The 21,180-nt window shown below is 40.7% G+C and overlaps 1 protein-coding gene across 1 annotated transcript in view; it reads left to right on the top strand.

The window, feature by feature from the left end:
* Positions 1-287: 287 nt before the first annotated feature.
* Positions 288-21,180, top strand: part of RHOJ (ras homolog family member J) — an 86,067-nt gene continuing 65,174 nt past the window's right edge. Inside the window, exon 1 of the mRNA XM_066342513.1 lies at positions 288-919. Coding sequence (XP_066198610.1) covers positions 742-919 — 178 coding nt within the window. The 5' untranslated portion in view covers positions 288-741. The remainder of the gene's footprint in view (positions 920-21,180) is intronic.

Below are 21,180 nucleotides of genomic sequence, written 5' to 3'. Positions count from 1 at the left end.
CCCCGTTTCTGTGGCAGACAGGACTCCCCAGTTTCCACCCTTTCGTCAGCTTCTTCCCAGCCAGCCACAGGCGAACAGCCTTCCCAGCAGTGGACGAAACAGGAAGTCTGACAGCTTGAGTCTGCAGTGGGACCCCTAGTGTTTTCCCACTCCGTGTCCTGGCAGCGTTCCCCAGAAGTACAAACACACACACAGAGCTCCCATTGTTGCAGCTTTCCCCAGCCCACTGATCCTAATATGGAATGCAGCAGGAAACCCATGATTTCCTGACACTAGGCAAGCTGGAGGAAGCAAGGGAAAAACTCCATTAAAAAGCCCCGCTCTTCTCCATGTTAGATGTGAAGTGGAAAATGGGGGAGATTCAGCAAAATTCCACCGTGTCCTCAGCCAGCCTGGAGAGAGGAAGAGCAAAGTGAAACCCTCAGGCTGTTGAAATTGCCAGACTAGCCAGGAAGCCCCTAGAACTCGGAGATGATGAGGGTTTCTGAACTCAAACTGACAGGGAGAAGGGACAGACCCTTTTAAGAATTCTCCCAAGTGTGTGTTACCTTTCTTTACCGGTATGGTTAGCAAGAGGGCATATGGCAGCTGCCTCAGACCAGTCTGTGTGATCCCGGGTACCCAAAGTCAGGCCAAGTGATCTCAAGCCTGGCACTGGCTTCCCACCGCTCCGTGGGCTCTGAGAGAAGAAGCAGGGGAAGCAACAGCAGCAGCCCAGTCACAGCAGCCGGAGCCGCCAGGATGAACTGCAAGGAGGGGAATGACAGCAGCTGCGGCTGCGGTGGCAGCGAGGAGAAGAAGATGTTGAAGTGTGTGGTGGTGGGCGACGGCGCTGTGGGCAAAACCTGCCTGCTGATGAGCTACGCCAACGATGCGTTCCCAGAGGAGTACGTCCCCACCGTGTTTGACCACTACGCAGGTAAGGAAAGGTGCAAGACCTGTCCCTGCATACAGGGCGAGTGAGGCGGGAGGAGACACCCCAACCGCACAGGGGCCTGGCTGATTTCTAATGTCAGGGTAGGTGCGGCCTGGCAATACCCAGGTACCTTAGGATAAGCTACAACCAAGGACCCTGCTGGAGTCATTAGAACTATTCGTACATCAGTTTGTATTGTAAAACTTTTTCCCCCTTAAATCAAATGAATACTTCTGGGGAAATACCCTGAAATGTCCCGTAGGCTTAGGGACCAGAGATTTTACTCAACATGTGCCTGAAACTCATCAACTTTTTATTGTGAACATTATATATATTTTTATTGTGAATATTTTAAAATGTAGTGTAATTACATCACAGATTTTTTTTTACAGTAAAATCACCACTAACCACACAACTAGAGAGAGAAGTATTCTTGCCACTTCTGCTATATTCACTGCATGCCATTCATAAACGGGAATGCTAAGATTAATAAACATTAGAGCTTTCATTTTTCTATAACAATTGATGCTGTACTACTACTGTATTTTTATTTTCCTGGGGTTTTGGGTTGTGAGGGGAGTATTAAAAGGGTTTAAATATCTATCAGGCAATCTGTGAAGAATTTTAATTGATACATTTTTTAAAAAGTAAAAATAAAGGTAAAAATAAAATTGGAAACATTTTAAAGTATGTCCCCAAAAGACTATTAGGGATAACATATTTTAAAGTATGACAATTAACCTACTGTAGTCACAACTTAATTCTTTCAGGTAGATAATATTTTTAAGTGTTCTAAACTTTGTAGTGTGATAGCTATCAGTATGATTTCTTATCTAATCTAAAGTTTTCCATTTTACTCTTTCCTTTTCTTCTAATTTTCAAAACAAATCTTATTAAATTTTTTAAAAGCAAATTTATGAAATCCTTTAGAAATTCACAAGAGCCTAGATTTTATAACTTTTTTAACATAGTGATCGGCTTGGGGAGTTATCAGAGAGTTGAGATTTTGCAAGAGGAAATTTTCCTTTACCATGGCTTTGGGTCGGATTCAGCAAGGGGAAACAGCCCACAGGAAACCTGTGTGAGTGTTGGCTTTGTTACGGGGCCATTTCAAATCCTCTTTCTGCAGGAAGTAGCTTCTTTTCCAGAGCTAAACAATCACCTACGGCCCCTCCTCCCCCACTTCCATGACTGATGACAACGGTACATGGTAGACCAGGAGAGAACCACAGCGTCCATTTCCCAGCAGGTTTTTCTGTATTTGTAGAAATTAAGTGCCAATTTGAATGCTGGCTCTCTTAAGCTTTTCTGAAAATATTATGACTATGCCCAGGGAAGAATACTTTAATCAGAATAGAATTAAGAGAAGAACAGATAGGTTTGCACCTTGAGAGAAAATAAAAAGAATTATGAAGTTAAGGAAGTTACCAGGATAGTTGACCTGTAAATGTTTCAGCAAAGCTTATTTATTCTGCACCCTCTTTCTGCCAGGAGAAAGAAAGGAAAGAAAAAAAGAAAGAAAGAAAGAAAGAAAGAAAGAAAGAAAGAAAGAAAGAAAGAAAGAAAGAAAGAGAGAGAGAGAAAAAGAAAGAAGCTAGCTGTAACTCATTTCAAAAACTTTTAGATCAAATGTGGAAGACAAAAATCTACTAAAGGGAGAGGTTTCAAGTGCTTTTGAAAATCATGTATCCCACCCCCATCTATTGGGTGAACTAGTTACTGTGTAGTGTCAGAAAGAAAGAGAATAGAACCACCCTTACAGATAAAGTCAGCCTATTAAAAAAAAATAGAAATCAAAGGCTGATTTCACGATGGACAGATTATTTTATATTTCAGTTGTGTACACACTATTCTTTGAGCATCAGTGTATCTTAAAGATTATGACTATTCAATGATGTTAGCTCTCAAGAAATCATAGTCACTATAACCAAACAATAATTTGCACATAGTAGGCATCGCCAAACATTTTTGCTTCAATTTACACTTTGTACCTTGTTAAGTATGCAATGTTTTTATGTGCTTTCCATTGGGTTTTAAAGAAAATGAAGACATGAACCACACCTAGAATAGTAATGAGGAGAACATTTCCATCAATAGAGGGATCTCCTCCATCTCAAGGACTCCTCCATCTCAAGGACTCTAGCTCCTTTTACCACCAACCTCTACGTATAGATGTGAGCTAAATTCTTACATAGTCATGAGAATCTACAACCAATTGTAAAAAAAAAAAAAAAAAAAAAAAAGTTGCTCTACAGAGCAAGCCACACTGGGTCCTCTGGCTGGAGGGTATTTATCTGGAGGTCCCAGGGGAGGATCCCAATAGAAAGTCATCAGTCTTCCAGATGTGCCTTTTCGGGGTTGTGGTCTCTACTGATTGGTCAGTGCCAGGGCAGGAGGTCATCAGTCAATGAATCTGGTCCTAATGTCAGCCATGGTGTTGCTTGCCTGGTTTGGCTGCTTTTCTGGGCCTGGAGCTGAAACATAACTGAGGCTTAGATGTACTTGATGCAAGTCAGAATCTCACTGTCCTGGAAGCATAATGCTTAAGGATCATTCTCCAGTTCTTTTGTTTGTTCCCCTCTAAGGGGGAAACATGACTTGGTAGGAAGGTCAGGGGAGGATCTAAACCACATGACTAGCAATATGCTCGGGGAGAAAAGGTCACCCTGGGGCCAGGTCCTTGTTATCCTAGGTGCCCATTGCTAGGCACCTGGGGCTTTCTGTCCTGATGATCTTCTGTACCTGGCCCATCATCCTTGCTCTCCTCATGTCTGTCTCACTGCCTACCATAGTTCGAGTCAAAGAGAGCCTGTTCCTTGAAGGCATTTCCCTAATAGATGCCTATCCCAGAAAGGTAGAGATATAACAAGATATAACAATAATTATAGAATTATAGTATACTGCTCAAAACGGTAAGCTCTAACGCCAGACAGCCCAGTTCTAGCGCTGGCTCTGCCATTACTGTATGGCCTTGAGCAAATTACTTAACCTCTCTGTGCCTCAGTTATCACAAATGGAATAAAACGGATAACAAAGGTATTAGGATTGTTTTTGAGAAAAATATAAATTAATATATATAGTTCTTAGAACAGTATCTTACAGTTATAGGTGTGAGGTACATCATAGTTATTATTATTAAAAATAGGGTTTCTATATTTATACACAGCTATAAAAGGGAATTTAAAATATTATTTAAAAATAAAGACTATAATAAGGAAAAATATAATTTCAAGAATAGCCTCCAATGGAGTAGGGTATGATAGAGTATGTTTACTGTTCTTATAGTTATCATGTTTATTGGTAATCGATAAATATGTCTACATGGAGTGATAGTAGTAGGATATTCACTTGGGAGAAGAAATATTAGTTTTCCATAAGTAATTATAGAAAAATCAACAACCAACTAGAAAAAAAATTTTTCAGTCTTATGAATCTTAATAATTTCCCTTTCCTCCCACCTATCAGAATCTGAAAGTACATCTTCATATAGCTCTCCTTGGATCTCCAAGGTGAGTTCCTTGCTCTGTCTCCAGAAATCTGTTAACACATCTAGAACTGCCACACTGGATAACAATTTAGTTGTGTCCTTATTCTCCAACTGTCACTGAGCTATGAGCTCCTGAGGAAAAGGCTCGTGTCTTGCCAAATCCAGTGTTCAATTCTCAGTCCTCATCTGCCTTGGTCTCTTGGAGGTTTTCTTATAGTTTATTACCCTCCTTGAAACACTTCCTTCACTTGGTTTCAGAGACACCACATCTTCCTGGTTTTCATTTCCCCCATGAGCAGATCACACTCCCTCTCTTCTGCGGCTTTCTCCATCTCTTCCCAGACGCTAAAGGCTGGCATACCTCAGTGCTCCTTGCCTTGGCCTCTTCTCTCATTACGTGCATGCCCTGTATCTTGTCTCATAACTTTTCTTTAATATACACTGATGACTCCCAAATTTATACCTTTACCCCCAATAACCTCCTAAGACCCGGACTCACATGTTCAACTGTCCATTTGAATATCTAATAAACATCTGGAACTTAATCTGTCCAAAGCAGAACTCTTTAATGCCTCTAATCTCCTCCTTGTGTGGTCTTCCCCATAGAAGTATATGAACCCGGTTGTTCAGAACAAAATATTTTGTACTCTTCTTAGGTCCTTTCTTCTTTTGACAATACCCCCCCACTCTCCATTCAAACCTACTACCAATCAGCTCAGCATTCAAACTATATCTCAAACTTGACTACTTCTCCCCACCCCTGTGGCCTTCACTCTAGTCCAAGCCACCATCATTTCTCACTCAAACTACTATAAATTGCCTCTAGATTTCTTCTAATCTTGTCAGTTCTAATAGTCAGTTCTCCACATAGCTGGCAGAGGTACTATCTCCACAGCCCCAAATTCTGTAGTCCCTTCACACTTAGACCCATAGTTTATCATGGTTTACAAAGCACTCCCTGACTCTGTCCCTGGTATCTCTCCAACCTCATCTCCTAACTCTCCTCTTCAGTATTTCTACACTAGGCACAGCAGCCATCTTGATATTTTTCAAACACATTCAACTACTTCTTCCCTTGAAGACTTTGTATCTGCTCTTCCTCCAGCCTGACACTATTTCTTCATATCCTTCTCAACTTCAATTGACTGTGCTGTTTAACACATTCACACATACACAGAGTCACTCTTTAACCTCTTATCTTGCTATATCTTTTTTCATAGCAGTTAACACTACCTGGCATTATACTTTATTTACTTGCTTACCATTTTTATCCCACACTGAAATGTAAACTCCATAAGGGTAAGGACTTTGTCTTGTTCACTGTTCTACCTCCCACTTCTAGAACAGAGCCCAACATAGACTGTCAACAGATAGTCATTGAATAAATAAATCAGTATGTCTCAATTATCTTAGGCCCTCCAGTGCTGAAATAATTCCAAGTCCATTGAAACTTTGATGAATAAATAAAAAAAATTGCTGGTCCAAGAGCTAGCTATCTCTCTAGACATGAACATATAAAAATACTTAATACATTTAGTATATTTTTGAACTATTTTATTCACATATTAAATAAATATGTTATATCCCTTAGAAATATATCATTGCATTTTCTTGACCTAAGTGGCCAATAACAAATCTATCAGATCTGTAGCTCTAAGTATATAAATTTCATTTGGTAACAAATGGGATGTACTCATCTATCCAAAAGTCTGCCTAAATTTTGGATGGCACACTTGCTTAAGTTCTCATATAAACAGTATGTTGCAGAGTAGCTCCAAGTTCAACTAAGGGCTAGGACTAAAAATTGGGGGCAGTAGGATGACAGTGGAAAAGGTCCCTCACTGAGAAAGGACAATCAGTTAACATTTCACATGATGACAACAAAAGGATAGCACTTCCATTTTGAGTTTAGTCAGACTGCATGCTGAGTCACGGACAGAGTCCGTGGCTTGTCTGTCTGTGTGTATGAGTGTGGAAGGTAAGCCCACTCAGGTGAAACCTGGGCATGATGGACCCCGTGCACCATTCTCATCACCCTCAGAATTTGCGTTGACTTTGTCTGTGGCTCTTTCTTCTATCACCTATTCCTCTTAGAAATTGTCAAAAAGAACACCTGTCTTTGGAAACTCATTTTAAGTCATTATTTGTAAACCCAGGCTGCCGATTCAGGAAATTAACACAATTCAAGGAAAAGGGGGTTAAAACCTAGTTGCTCTATTAACTGAGTGATATGTAAAAGGAAGTTTCCACAGAGAGCTGAAAATCAATTCTTTTTCCATCTAATTAAATGATGATCGGTGCAAGGTAGACTTGATCACAACCTTAATGGCCAGAGCAGAGGGGGAGTCCAATCAACAAGGGGAAACATAACACAAAAGAGTAAAAAAGGAAATAAAAACAAAGCTCCAGGTCTATAAAGGGTTGTAACATGGTTCTGCCCATTTGGAAATATTTACTCAGTAGTTTCTCTGTTTCTCTTTTGTTCTTTCTGAAGACACCTGGGAGCCTCTAGAGAGTGGATGAGATTCATTTTTTTTTTTTTTTTTTGTAAGCCAAAAGGAAACCTAAAACAACTCTCATGGGACTATGAAATAAATCACCAGAATTTTAACTTTAGAGAAAAACATAAAAGGATCTTGTGAAAGAGGAGACAAGAATGGGATAGTGGAATCATTCACTCTATTCCTTCTAAATGCAATGATGCTCAAAACCCAGACTCATAGGCATCCAACACCCAGTATTTCTTTTTTGAGGTAGTGTGATGTGTCTAATACTTTTTCTGGACTCTTGGTCCAAAGGTGTAGTGACAAAAATTATATGGCTATTTTCTTCCTCAGTCTACACAGCAATGCTTGTGAGAACAATCCTGTTCAGAGACTCCAGGGGTATAAATTACACTCAGAAAGCAAAGGTATACTGCAGAGGTGGGAAGTTGTGAGCTGCTTCTCTTAGCAGTATAAAAGAGGAAAAGGGAAAATTAAGTATCTGATCAGAGTAACCCAAGAAAAGCCATGCTCCTGGGTTTGGAAACTGCATCTGCAGTTCATAACCCTCCTCCGAGGTTTAACTGGCCACAAACCAAGGATTGCAACTAACTCCGGCTTCAGCGGACAGTCTTTCACTGACCCAAGGCATTTAGTTCCACAGGGCTTGGCTCCCTTCACTGTCCAAACTAGGAAATGTTTCATAAATTTTACTACTTATCTGCCTATTAAGGTTGGGCTTTGGGTGTACAGTATTTTACTTCTGGGACAGCTTTCTCAAAATCTGCTCTCTCTCTCTCTCTCTCTTCTTGTGAGTCAAATAGCAAATTTGGCTCAGAGATGGCTCAGTACATTGGCTGTCTATGTTTTTGGATACAGTTAACCTGTTCTACAAAGGCGGCATGAAGGTAGACCACAAGCATTAGGCCTCTCAGGAAAGGACAGGGGATAAAACACAACAGCAACTCTCCCCCTCATCGACCACAAACACAAGGTCACAGGCTTTATAGAGGTCCTGCTTTCTGTGTGAGGACACAGGTTCTGCTAAGAGGGAAAATTGACTCCCACAAACAGAAATCCTCACCACTCCCTGGGTCAGTTAGCAGAATCCAAACAGTTAATTTTCTGGGTGTAACGCAGTCAGGATAAATCCCATCATGAATTCAATAGGGAGCATCTGTGAGTCATGGAGTGGCCTGGCACCATTCCTGAATATGCTGAACTTTTTGGATGGGCCCAATTTTCACAAAACAAAAAGAGCTGATTCATGTGTATTCACTCAGCATTTTGTCTTAGTTCATAATACAGCTTTTATTCAGGGTGTTCTTCGTTCCCAATCTCAGTGGTAGTATTAATTACAAAACTCAAATGCCACAAGAATGTGTATTAACAATGATAACAACAGCTATGCAATGCAGTAGTCCTTCAGTCATACTTGTATTTTTATCCATCAATTCATTGCCTTCTCACGATGATCTTACACGGTGCTATTATTTTCCCAATCTTACCAATGAAGAAATCAAGGCACAAAGATATTTACCAATTTGCCCAAGGTCCGATACCTTGTAATGGAAGAGGTGAAGGCCGTGAAACAGTAAACAAACATTTAAGCAGTGTATATGCGTTTAGCCAATAACATTAAATAAAAAAGTGAATGTTAGCTGGGGTACACTATCTGCTATAAAAAATAGACCCAAACGTGTAAGGGATTAACACCACGGCAGGGTGTTCCTTGCTGACATATGGTCCCGGGAAGGTATTCAAGTCAGTGGAGCTGCTTTCTTCCACGTGGTCATTTAGGAACTAGGGATCCTATCTTGTGACACTGCCACCCCCTAGGATCTCACAGTTACTTGCATCCAACCATCCTAATGGGAACAAACGTGGAGAAACCTGGATAGGAAGTTGTATGGGCTGGGTCTGGAAGTGACAGGCCTTCTTTCCAGTCACATTCCATAGGAGGCAATTTAGTGACCAGGCCACACTTCACTCTACGCAACGCTGAGAAATAAAGCCCACCTACGTGGGCCAAAATAGGGAAGAATGGATGTTGAGAGAAACCACCTATCTCTGCCTGCATCAGACTCTCCAGCCACCAAATATCCTGCACACTTTTTCCCACATGTACACAAATTCAGCCTTTTCTTAAGAGGAACTGTTCAGCGTCCCTATTCTGTCACTGAAGCAGATCAAAGTCCAGCATCTGCAGGTGATGCACCGTCCTTCCCATTTGATGAAGATGTGGATCCTCATGATCCATCAGAAGACTGATTATCTGCACAGTCACCCCTTGGACAATGATGGAATGAGGATGGAATGATACTCAAATCCTCTTTCAGAAAAGGGAAGAAGGGGAGATACAGCAATAACAGACCCCTGGTGACAAACACAGGAAACACCCCTTGCCCTGACAGTGATGGAAGTTTCTTGAATTGATCCCAATGCAGTCCTCTGGGAGGAATTCCTTCATCCATTCTTCGCTTTCCCTGGCTAGGCTGTCAGGGGTGGGGTGGGGGCGTCCTTCCTCATCCATTTCCTCTAGGACTCACATCTGAATTGAGCCGTAGAGGATATGTCTTCCTTGGGGGCTGCACAACTTCAGATCCTCTTTCTTACTTGTGCAATTTGGGTTCTCAAGTGGTTTTTGTTTTGTTTTTGTTTTTTTAGTCATAATCATATTTAGTCCAAGCTTGAAGTTTCCTTCCTTTCTCCAAAACTTACTGGGTTTCGGGTAAGTTCTATGTGTCAGCAACCACATCAAAGACTGAAGTATGTCTTTCCTAGACATATTTCTTAAACATACTGTATTGTCTGCTCCCTCTAGCCAATGCCTTTTGCTCTCAAATTAACAGCAGCTACCTAGAGGCCACATGAAGCAGCATGCTCAGATGGGAGGGCAATGCACTAGACCTGACCTTAGACACAGAGATGATTCTCCTGTTTAAATGGAGAAATGAACAATTGTTGCTCAATTCCTTTTTTAATTGTATCTCCTATTTGTGGAATCCAAAAACAATCAACTCTATGAGGCCATCAACATGTGTACTATCAAGCTCCGCTTAATAAACAACAGCTTCAGCTCTTTTCCTTCTTGTAACACCTTGCTAAACACAATAACAATTCTGGCATTTCCCAATTTTTCTTTGAGTGCTATGGACTCTGTAGGAACTAAGTTTACCTTCCAGTTTTACAAACAAGAGTTTTGCAAAATATTTTGCCACTGTATAACATAAATCTTTATCTTCCAGCCTGTTCTGTTTTTTTCTTTAGCATCTACCACTTAATGGCCAAGCCAACACTGTTTTTACGTTTTATAAATGATGGCAGCACACCAGATAGGATAGGCTACTGTAACAAACAGACTCAAATACAGTGTGTCCGTAAAGTCATGGTGCACTTTTGACCGGTCACAGGAAAGTAACAAAAGATGATAGAAATGTGAAATCTCACCAAATAAAAGGAAAACTCTCCCAGTTTCATACCTATTCAGTTCAGTTTGATGTGGGCTTATGCACAGATTTTTTAGGGCTCCTTAGGTAGCTATCCCGTATAGCCTCTACAGACTCGTCACTGACTGATGGCCTACCAGAACAGGGTTTCTCCACCAAACTGCTGGTTTCCTTCAACTGCTTATTCCACTGAGTAATGTTATTCCTATGTGGTGGCGCTTCGTTATAAACGTGCCGATATTCATGTTGCACTTTGGTCACGGATTCAAATTTAGCGAGCCACAGAACACACTGAACTTTCCTCTGTATCGTCCACATCTTGACTGGCGTGGCTGTGGGCTGCTTTGCTGTATACACAGTGTTACGTCATCATCTGCGCATGTGCACATGCTACCACATCATCCTACAGAAACTGGGAGAGTTATCCTTTTATTTGGTGCAAATTTCACATTTCTATCGTCTTTTGTTGCTTTCCTGTGACCAGTCAAAAGTGCATCATGACTTTATGGACACACTGTGTATAGTTATTTAAACTATTAGAATTCTATTTCTTGCTCATGTAACAGACGTGAGCAAGTGTTTACATTGGTGAGATGGTTTGTTCCATGTGGTCATTCATGGATCGACATTTTCCCATCTTGTGGCTCTTCCATTGCCTAAGACCTTGATGAAAAGATAGAAGAATATGAAGGAGTGAAGACAAGGAGTGATAGGTGGGCCAGGTCCACCATTGGCATATATCAGTTCTGTTCACATTTCATTGGAGAGTAATTAGACCTTCAGCCATACGTAATTGTAAGAGAGGTTAGTGATATGCCCAAAGAAAGAGCAAACAGATTTTAATAGACTTTACATTGAATAAAATAAATCCATATAAACAATATAAACTTCCCTAAGCATCATACTTCGTTAGGTGTTTATTCAACTACAAATGACACAACTGTATTTTTTAAGTTTGCATAGTCATCAGAAAAACCTGCTGGTTAAAAATACAGATTCTGGCCCTACCTAGTTGGCCCAGTAGAGTGTTGGCCCAGCATATGGACGTCTCAGTTTCAATTCCTGGTCAGGGCACACAAGAGAAGTAACCATCTATTTCTCTTCCTCTCCCTCTCCCCCTTCTCTCCCATAGCCAGTGGCTTGATTGGTTTGAGGGTTGGCCTTGGACACTAAGGATAACCCAATAGGTCCAAGAGCATTAGCCTCAGGTGCAAACAATAGCTCAGTTCATTCGAGCTTCAGCCCAGATACAGGTTGTCAGATGGATTCCAGTCGTGTTGCCTGTGGGAATCTGTCTCACTATCTCCCCTCCTCCCACTTAAAAAAATATAGATTAGTTCATGCCAGAACTGCTATACCAGACCCACTAAGAAAAGAGCTGTAAATATAAATTTCTAGAAGTATCTTTGGCATTTCTGATTAGATGAAACCTATGAAATTCCCATATTATAGTTCAAAGCCATTTGGATATCATAAGGTCATATAGTTTGATCCAATGTAATTTAGCAGGTTCAGAAAACCCTTCTTTATGCTATAAAGGTGCCTATAAATCAGGTTAAGAGAAACAGTTCTATAATCAATCATCAGTCAGTAAAAACTCAATTAAAATATATTATTTATGTGCATACACACACACACACGTAATTATGTGTATAATTTCTGGGCTTGGTAGTTTCTAACAGGAGAAATTGTATAAAACCAGAAGAAGCCTTCAGAGCTGCTCAAAAACAGCTAGCAAATTCCTAGATGAGGAGTAAGAGTGCTTGCCAAAAGATTCTGTACTTAAGCTGGGGCATAGCAAGACTCTGGAAGAGAAAGAATAACAGGCTGAGAAGCAGGAAGTGTTAGGAGAAGGCTGGTGTGAGGTGGGGAGAGAAGCCTCTGAGACTCAGAACAGAGGTAAGTGAGAACTGTAAACCAGCTGTAAGGAGGCTAACTGGGCAAACTGGGGTGCAACAAGCACAAGCTGCTGGGAGAAAAGCCTGGGTCATGATTAGTAAAGACCGTAAGTATGAATGACTGTTGACTGAGCCTGCTGTCTATAAAACAACAATCAGCATGACTGTAAGACCTTCAGAGGGGAGACTGAGGGAAATCAGAGAACATCTACTCTCTAAAGCCAAGGGCTGTTACAAAACAGGAAAGAGCTTGGAATCCTTGGGCTGGTTTGGTGCATCTCTTGTCTTGGACGCTTGTTGTCATTCTTCCATATCCATCCAGCTCTACGATTATGAAATGAACAAAAACATCTGTTTTCCTTCTGCAAATCCTTCTGTTCCTCTTCATGCTTTGCCCTAACACTTGGTGAAAAGGAGGGGAAAAAAACAAAAATGGAAAGTTGCCTAAAATTCAATTTCTCAGAGTCCAAAAAGTTTCTACTTGGACTAGAATCTGGTTCCTAAAAGAGATATCGTGTAAGTAATGGAGGAGGCAGAAATTTCGTAACTGGGACTCAGTCGCCCTTATCTGAACAGCCAATTGACAAACACTCTTACTAGTGGGGACCAAGCCTCCTTTTGGAGTCTCTCCAGCTATTTGAAAATGTAAGTCAGGACTTAGAATATGATTCTGTTTGTCAACAAGAGAGAAACAATGTTCTCTGTAACTGAAGCCTAATGCACCGTAATGAACAAAACTGCTTCCTGATCCTTTTGCAGGGATATTTATAGTTTATTTTTTAATAGTAATTAGCTAATTATTTAATGTGTCAAGCCCTGTGTCACCGTTGCTATCTTTCTTGAGCTTCATATTATCTCCCAGTAATAGGTCTCTTCATTTCACAGACAGAAAACTGAAACTCAAAGAAGTAACTTGTCCAATATCACATGGCAAAGTGGCCGATTTGATATGCAAATCTACCGGGTTTAAAATGTTACCTCCTCAGTGAAGCCAGACCACCCTGATTAAATTGAACTTCCTTTTCAAAACCTGCTTATTTCCTCTATAGTTATCTTGTTTAGTTAATTTCCCATTGCTTGTCACCCCGTAAAATATATACTTCAAGAAGGCAATGTTCTTTCTGTCTCATTTACTCTTATGTCCCCAATCCTGAGACTGAGTCCACAACACGATAGACACCCAGAAATATCTACTGAATAAATGACTGATTAATTAAATTAATAAATGAATGAATAACATCCAAGTATCTCAGTCTTAACTACTACACTACACTGAAGTCAGCACCCTGTATGAAGTATCAGAATAATTTTCTATGTTGAATTTGACCCACATCCTAAAAGGACATATTCTAAGCATCATGTACATACACTCAGAAATATTGTATTGGCTTTGTCTAAAATATATAAAAAAAAAATTTAGGCCCTGGCCGGTTGGCTCAGTGGTAGAGTGTCGGCCTGGCGTGCAGAGGTCCGGGGTTCAATTCCCGGCCAGGGCACACAGGAGAGGCGCCCATCTGCCTCTCCACCCCTCCTCCTCTCCTTCCTCTCTGTCTCTCTCTTCCCCTCCTGCAGTGAGGTTCCATTGGAGCAAAGATGGCCCGGGCGCTAGGAATGGCTCCTTGGCCTCTGCCCCAGGTGCTAGAGTGGCTCTGGTCACGGCAGAGCGACGCCCCTGGAGGGGCAGAGCATCACCCCCTGGTGGGCAGAGCGTCACCCCCTGGTGGGCGTGCCGGGTGGATCCCGGTCGGGCACATGCGGGAGTCTGTCTGTCTCTCCCCATTTCCAGCTTCAGAAAAATACAAAAAAAAAAAAATTATTTTTCTAGGAAAAAAATTCCAAAAGGTTTTGCTTCCAGTCCAATTTTTTAAACTTGTGAATTCTAAGTGATTTAACTAGGCAAAAAGTTTTTTTCTCAATTATATTGAAGACTTCTGTTCCATTTGACGGGTGGTAGCACAGTGAATATAACACTGACCTGGGACACTGAGGTCTCAGGTTTGAAACCCCGAGGTCACCAGCTAGAGCATGGGCTCACCAACTTGAGCACAGGGTCACCAGCTTGAGCATGGGATCATTGGCATGACCTGATGGCCACTGGCTTGAGCCCAAAGGTTGCTGACTTGAAGCCCAAGGTCACATGCTTGAGTCCAAGGTCACTGGCTTGAGCAAGGGATCACAGGCTCAGCTGGAGTCCCCAATCAAGGCACATATGAGAAGTAATTGATGGACAACTAAAGTGTCGCAACTTCAAGATGATTCTTCTCATCCCTCTCCTTGTCTCTCTCTCTCAAAAAAGAAAAAAGAAAAAGAAAAGGATTTCTGTTCTATATATGTTTTTCAGATGGCATTACTACAGGCAAAAAAGAAAAATTTCATCCTTAAAGTATGTACTGCATAATTTTTTTTCTTTCAAATATGAGGTGAACTAAGAGAAAAAGCAGTAAGTCAATAATCTCCTCAATGTATATCAGGTATAAACCTCTTAAGAATTATGAACTGCGTTTATAAATTGTACCACTCATTTGCTAGAAAATGTACTATTTTTCAGCTGATATGTTTGCAAGAAATTCAATGAACATATCCATATATATTAATAATGGGGCACTTTATACTTGTCAAAGTAAGAGTTGTTAGGAGAAAAATGACTACTTTCTCTCCTCTGTGTTCATATTGGGTAAGCTTGCACTATAAGCCCTAAATGCCTCTTCCTGCAACTAAAATTAATTCAATATGACACCTGCAATAGTTTAAAATGGTAAATAAGAACCTTAAAGAATTTTCAATAATATATAGGTTTTAACCAAACTTTTCAAAAAAGACAGAGAGTAAATGTTCAATCTTAAGTGTTGATATTAGGCACAGACTTTGCTGTAGAACCTTTACTTTATTCATTTAACTCATTTACCTTCCTAATAACTCTCCATACATCCTCCCTTTTAGGTAAACTGAATCTATTAGGCTGCACATCAAAGCCACTGTCTCTCACTCAAGTTCAGCAAAGATGGAGAAATCTTCATTATCATCCTAAAATTAATGGGTCTTAATGTATTTAAAGACCAAGGATATTTTCATCCTTGTCGTCCTCAGATAATATACACATCAGATCTTTCCAATTCCCATTAAGTATTTGACCTAGCCTGTCCCCATTTTTAATGGGCAGTTTTTCATGAATTCACTTCAAGTCAGTCATAAACAACCTGTATTTCAAATCCATTGCCAGCGTGTATTAGCTTTTGTCATTCTTTTCTGTTAGAAATGGGCATCTTGTCAACATGCTTAGGTGCAGTCTTAACAGGATGCAGAAGTCTAGACTAAATAATCTTTTTGATCACCACTATCTTATGTTTCCCCCCTTGTTACTAGGAAAACAATGTGTTCTTAGGTTGCCATGTGTTTTGGCATTACAGAAAACATGTCTGTCCCCATGATGCCATTGATCACTGTGTTTTATAGTACTGAATACTCACTCTGCCATTGTAACAGATAAGCTGGTCTTGCTAGGATTTAGTATGTGGTAGGTTACAAATCATCCTGAGTGACTTTCATGCATCATTCACTTCTTACCAGTTAACACATTCAAAGCTTCCTAAGAGTAGTGCATGTCGGCCAAACATCCTATTGAACAACCTCACCAGTTACCACAGATTGAATTTCAGTTTCACAGAAAGAAATGTTCCAGGGTAAGCTAGAACTCAGTGGATTTTTTTTTTTTTTTTTTTTTGACACAAGAAATGTTAGGTGCCAGGCTATTAACAAACCCTGAAGTATCCACAAGAGGTCATAAGTTATTTCAGTCCCTCCTACATTGTCAACTAACCTTAAGTATAGTAATTTACTCAGTAAAAGAGATTACTTCAACATTGTGTCTATTTATATATGTGGGTCCTGAAGTGATTTTCAAAATTTCAACCTATATCCAAGTTTCAGAGCTTACAGTCGTGGGGAAGCTGTAAGAGGGGGTCAGGAATATAGATTAATCCAGTGGTTTTCAACCTTTTAACACTTGCAGACCATGAAAATAGGAGAATTATGTTGGTGACGCAAAGGCAGAAATCACCCTGAGCATAAGCAAATTCAACTAAGATCATTGGATCTATACTCTTACTACACCATCAGGGCAGTTAACTCTTTCGCAGAACGGCACAAAATTTCTGGCAGACCAATACAGAGACTGGCAGTTTAAAAACACTGGACTAATTGATACACAGCTTTCAAAGGATCCATGCAACACATTTAGGAAAACACATTTTTTTTTTTTTTTTTTTTTTTTTTTGCTTTCATTGTAACAAGGAGCTAGGAAATCCATCACAGTTTTCCTTTCTGATGTCATCATGGCCTCAGATTTCCCATCATTTCCCATGTCATGACCAGTTTAGAAGCCTATTGCTTATTCAATGAGGGAGAGAATTTCTATTCCACTGACAGAGACACCTAGTTCCACTTTCACAGCCAACATCTGGTTACTTTCACAAACTCTGCAATTAACTCAAAGCCTAGAGAAAAAGAGTACTGAGTAAAGCATTTTGAGGGTAAGAAGAATAAGCCCACAGAATGATCCATTTGGTTCATTAAAAATTGTTCAGCCCTGCCCAGTTGGCTCAGTGGTAGAGCATCAGCCCGGCATGTGGAAGTCCCGGGTTCAGTTCCTGCCAGGGTACACAGGAGAAGCGCCCATCTGCTTCTCCACCCTTCTCCTTCTCCTTTCTCTCTAGCTCTCTCTTCCCCTCCTACAGCCAAGGCTCCATGGAGCAAAGTTGGCCCAGGTGCTGAGGATGGCTCCATGGCCTCCGCCTCAGGTACTAGAATGGCTCTAGTTGCAGTGGAGCAACGCCCCAGATAGGCAGAGTATCGCCTCCTGGTGGGCATGCCACATAGATCCCCAGGCAGGCACATGCAGGAGTCTGTCTGCTGCTCCCCACTTCTCACTTCGGAAAAATACAAAAATAAAATTGTTCACATTTTTTTATTTCTTTGTAAGACAGCACCATAAACCTTTAAACTAAGTAACTGGAAATAGTGACTTCAGAAGACTTAGTGCGCAATTTTTTTCTTTTCATGGTTCGTAAAATCAATAATCTGCTCTTGAAAGATGTGTGACATATTCAAGAAAGAACCTCACTAAAATTACTTTTGTTCTTATTTAGTCTTTTCATGTTTTCCTACTTCTTTTCTTAAGGATCCTAAACTTGCTTTGGTATGTACCTGAGCCTTCCTGCCCCTCTGAGCTACCTTTACCTGGTGAGCTCTACATGAAAGGGAGACCCCTCCTCTAAGAGAAAGGCAGTGGTGTGTTAACTAGACAAGCAGCTCCTTATTAGCCAAATTGCCTGCTAATAACATTTAAATGTTATCCTTTATGAAGGAAAAAACAAATATTTTAATGGTATATGTGAGAATCATAGACACTCAGTTATAATATTTACACTGCACTACGAGAGGAGGGAGGAAGGGCTGACTATTTCTTCTGTGGTGAGTTAAGTAGCAACTTGAAAGGAGTAATGCAAGTTTACCTCTGAGCAATGTCTATCAAATCTATGCAAAGAGAAAATTAAGTCAAGTTTTTCTCTGTGCTTTTTCAAGGACAAGGTTATTTCAGCCTCAAATCCTTATACTTTTCCCACTAGGGTCCATAAGGATGCTTCTTCAGGATAGACAAATGATCTTTCTCTAAAAGCCTCCAAATTTCTGCTTTTTTCTTGTTTTCATATCAAGTCTCAGAAACAAGATTCTTACATTCTAGGGATGAAGACCAGCAGAGGAAATAGCTTTGTCCCTGGAATCCCTGACTAGGTAACTGCACCTCACTTCCCAAGAGAGGGGCTGTTTCAAAGCAGGATCTGCCTGGAGTCCTGTTCCATTAAATCAGCGTAGGCATGTAACATGAAAGAGCTGGATATTCTTAGAAAAGAGGTGTGTGTGTGTGTGTGTGTGTGTGTGTGTGTGTGTGTGTGTGTGAGAGAGAGAGAGAGAGAGACAGACAGACAGACAGACAGACAGAGACAGAGAGAGAGGCAGAGAGAGAGACAGAGAGACAGACACAAACAGAAAAATCTGACTCCCTCTCAATAGGAAAAAGAACAAAGTACATACACGAACGTACTCCTCAAGTATTGCCCTTACACACTCTGCTTTTCAAGATTAGGGTTCAATCTCATCCTTACAAAATGACTTCCACACGTTTTGTTTTTAAGAGAAAATGGTATTACCCATAAACGCTATTTAAAAGTTCTATAGTTTCATTTTATAGTTCAGTTTTACTCCACCTGGAGTACCTCTAAAAAATACCATGCTGAGCAAATTTATTACCACTATAACTCTCTCTAACATGTAATTTTGCATTGAAACCAGGTATCTAGGAAGTAACCTGTGTTCTTGATAACAGTGTTGTGAGGTTCCCAGGCAATTAATCTGTGGTAGCCAGACAGCCTTGGGAAATTACAAATTATATAATGTATGTGAAAGCATTTTGTGTGCTGGAAGACACTATCAAATGTTATTTTTTCCTTTTAATAATAAATCACTTTATTTATTGAATGTGTAGAGTGACATAAGATGTAATTAGCCACCAGGTACAGCAAAGGCATAAAACCATACATAACCTCTTTCCCCAGGACCGTGTCGCTGGGAATGCAGGTTACCCATATTTGTTTCTTCACACGTGTCTCAGCGATATGAATGCGTGAGTGCCTAAAACAGGGCTCAGCGTCAGAGGTCTCTGTTTTGGATACTGTAACTCGTGCATGCAGGCTGCTTGTTCCTCTTATGGGTGAAAATGCCTCAGAACTGTTGGCATTATCTTGGCAGCAGATGAGGGAAGGGGGTGTGGTGGTCCCCACAACCCAAATCATCCAGCTGCAGTACTTGCAAAATCGTTGCTAATCAAGCATGTAAATCCACTTTTATTACCTGAAAAAGGCGCACAATAAGAACATTTGGATGTTAAAACAACTGTTCTAAAGGCATAATTGTAATTTACTGTTTACTCTTGGTAGTGTACCTCAAACAATTTATTGCTTAGTGAAAAATCCAGGCCTACATTACACCAAACTCAGAGCAGTTAATATGTGCAAGTAGTCCCTACCGAGATAGGCCCAGAAGTTGGTTTTTTGGAAGGTTTTTTCTGCTTCTTTCCTGATTTCCCTAATATTCTCTGACTTCGCAAGTGACCCTTATCCCACACTCCCACCCGGGGACCTCTCCCTACCTCCCAGCCTGTTCCTTCTTAGCCCTTCAACCCTGTCAAGAAAAAGTATTTTTCGCCCTGGCCAGTTGGCTCAGCGGTAGAGCGTCGACCTGGCGTGTGGGGACCCGGGTTCAATTTCCGGCCAGGGCACATAGGAGAAGCGCCCATTTGCTTCTCCACCCCCGCCCCCTCCTTCCTCTCTGTCTCTCTCTTCCCCTCCCGCAGCCAAGGCTCCATTGGAGCAAAGATGGCCCGGGCGCTGGGGATGGCTCCTTGGCCTCTGCCCCAGGCGCTAGAGTGGCTCTGGTCGCGGCAGAGCAACGCCCCGGCGGGGCAGAGCATCGCCCCCTGGTGGTGGGCGTGCCGGGTGGATCCCGGTCGGGCGCATGCAGGAGTCTGTCTGACTGTCTCTCCCCGTTTCCAGCTTCAGAAAAATACAAAAAAAAAAAAAAAAAGAAGAAGAAGTATTTTTCGCCTGACCAGGCAGTGGTACAGTGGATAGAGTGTTGGACCGGGATGCAGAGGACCCAGGTTTGAGACTCCGAGGTCGCCAGCTTGAGTGCGGGCTCATCTGGTTTGAGCAAAGCTCACCAGCTTGGACCCAAGGTCGCTGGCTTGAGCAAGGGGTTACTCGGTCAGCTGTAGCCCTCCCAGTCAAGACACATATGAGAAAGCAATCAATGAACAACTAAGGTGTCACAACGAAAAACTGATGATTGATGCTTCTCATCTTTCTTCATTCCTGTCTATCTGTCCCTATCTATCCCTCTCTCTGATTCACTCTCTGTCTCTGTAAAAAAAAAAAAGAAAACAAAACAAAAAGCATATTTCCAGTTGCATCCAACTATCACTTAGCTCCTATTACTTATACAATTATCAGTTATACATTTTTAAGCTATAGTTGGAAGTTGAGGGAGGAGAATCATTTTCCCTAGAGCAACATAAATTGCCTCTAGCTTTCCAGGAGAGGGTTGTGTTTGCCACCAAAGAACATAAATAATTAATATCATAATCTCATCCTTAGTCCCATAAATACTGAAGTCTTTCAATTCTCAAGCAATTTTAACTCGAATGTGTTTATTGAGAGTTTGTAAAAAGAAATTTAATATTTATATATTTACTTATATAAAATTAATAATATTTCATTGGGACTTCTGATATAACCTTAATTCCATAAATCCAAAAGAAAAAATGGAAAACAAAAATACAAACTATATTTTCAGTAAAACCAGGACATATACTTCAAAATATTTTTAAAAGAATGCCAAAAACAGCAGAATTCACAGAAGAAATTTGGGAGGAGACAAAACCTAGTGGCAATAGGTCTCATAAAATGCCAACAAAATATACTTTTTGAAGAAAGTGAGGGACACTCCTGGGAGAGAAAATATCTATACCCCAAGTGTATAAAAGAGTCCAGAAAACAGAATAATCTGAAGGTGTTAGAAGCCTCCACAGACCTGGTTCAGATCACAGAAGCTAAGGACCTCATCAAGAATCATATAAAGCCATGTGCAAGAGAGGTTTTTGCAAGTATTTATGGATAGTTCAATATTAGAAAATCTATTAATAAAATTCATCTGACTGATAGGTCTCAGGAGAAAAATTATATGATAATCTTCATGGAAATTGAAAAAGCATTATAATAATCATTACAATTTGATTTAAATAATAACAGTAAAATAGGGAAATAATGATATGATAGCCTCCAAAGATAACTACTGTTAAATTTCACCCTTGCCCCTATAAATATGTCATTCTCCC

This window comes from Saccopteryx leptura, chromosome 6 (assembly GCF_036850995.1).
Source record: "Saccopteryx leptura isolate mSacLep1 chromosome 6, mSacLep1_pri_phased_curated, whole genome shotgun sequence".
Lineage (NCBI taxonomy): Eukaryota > Metazoa > Chordata > Mammalia > Chiroptera > Emballonuridae > Saccopteryx > Saccopteryx leptura.
This window is presented reverse-complemented; position numbering and strand designations above follow the sequence as displayed.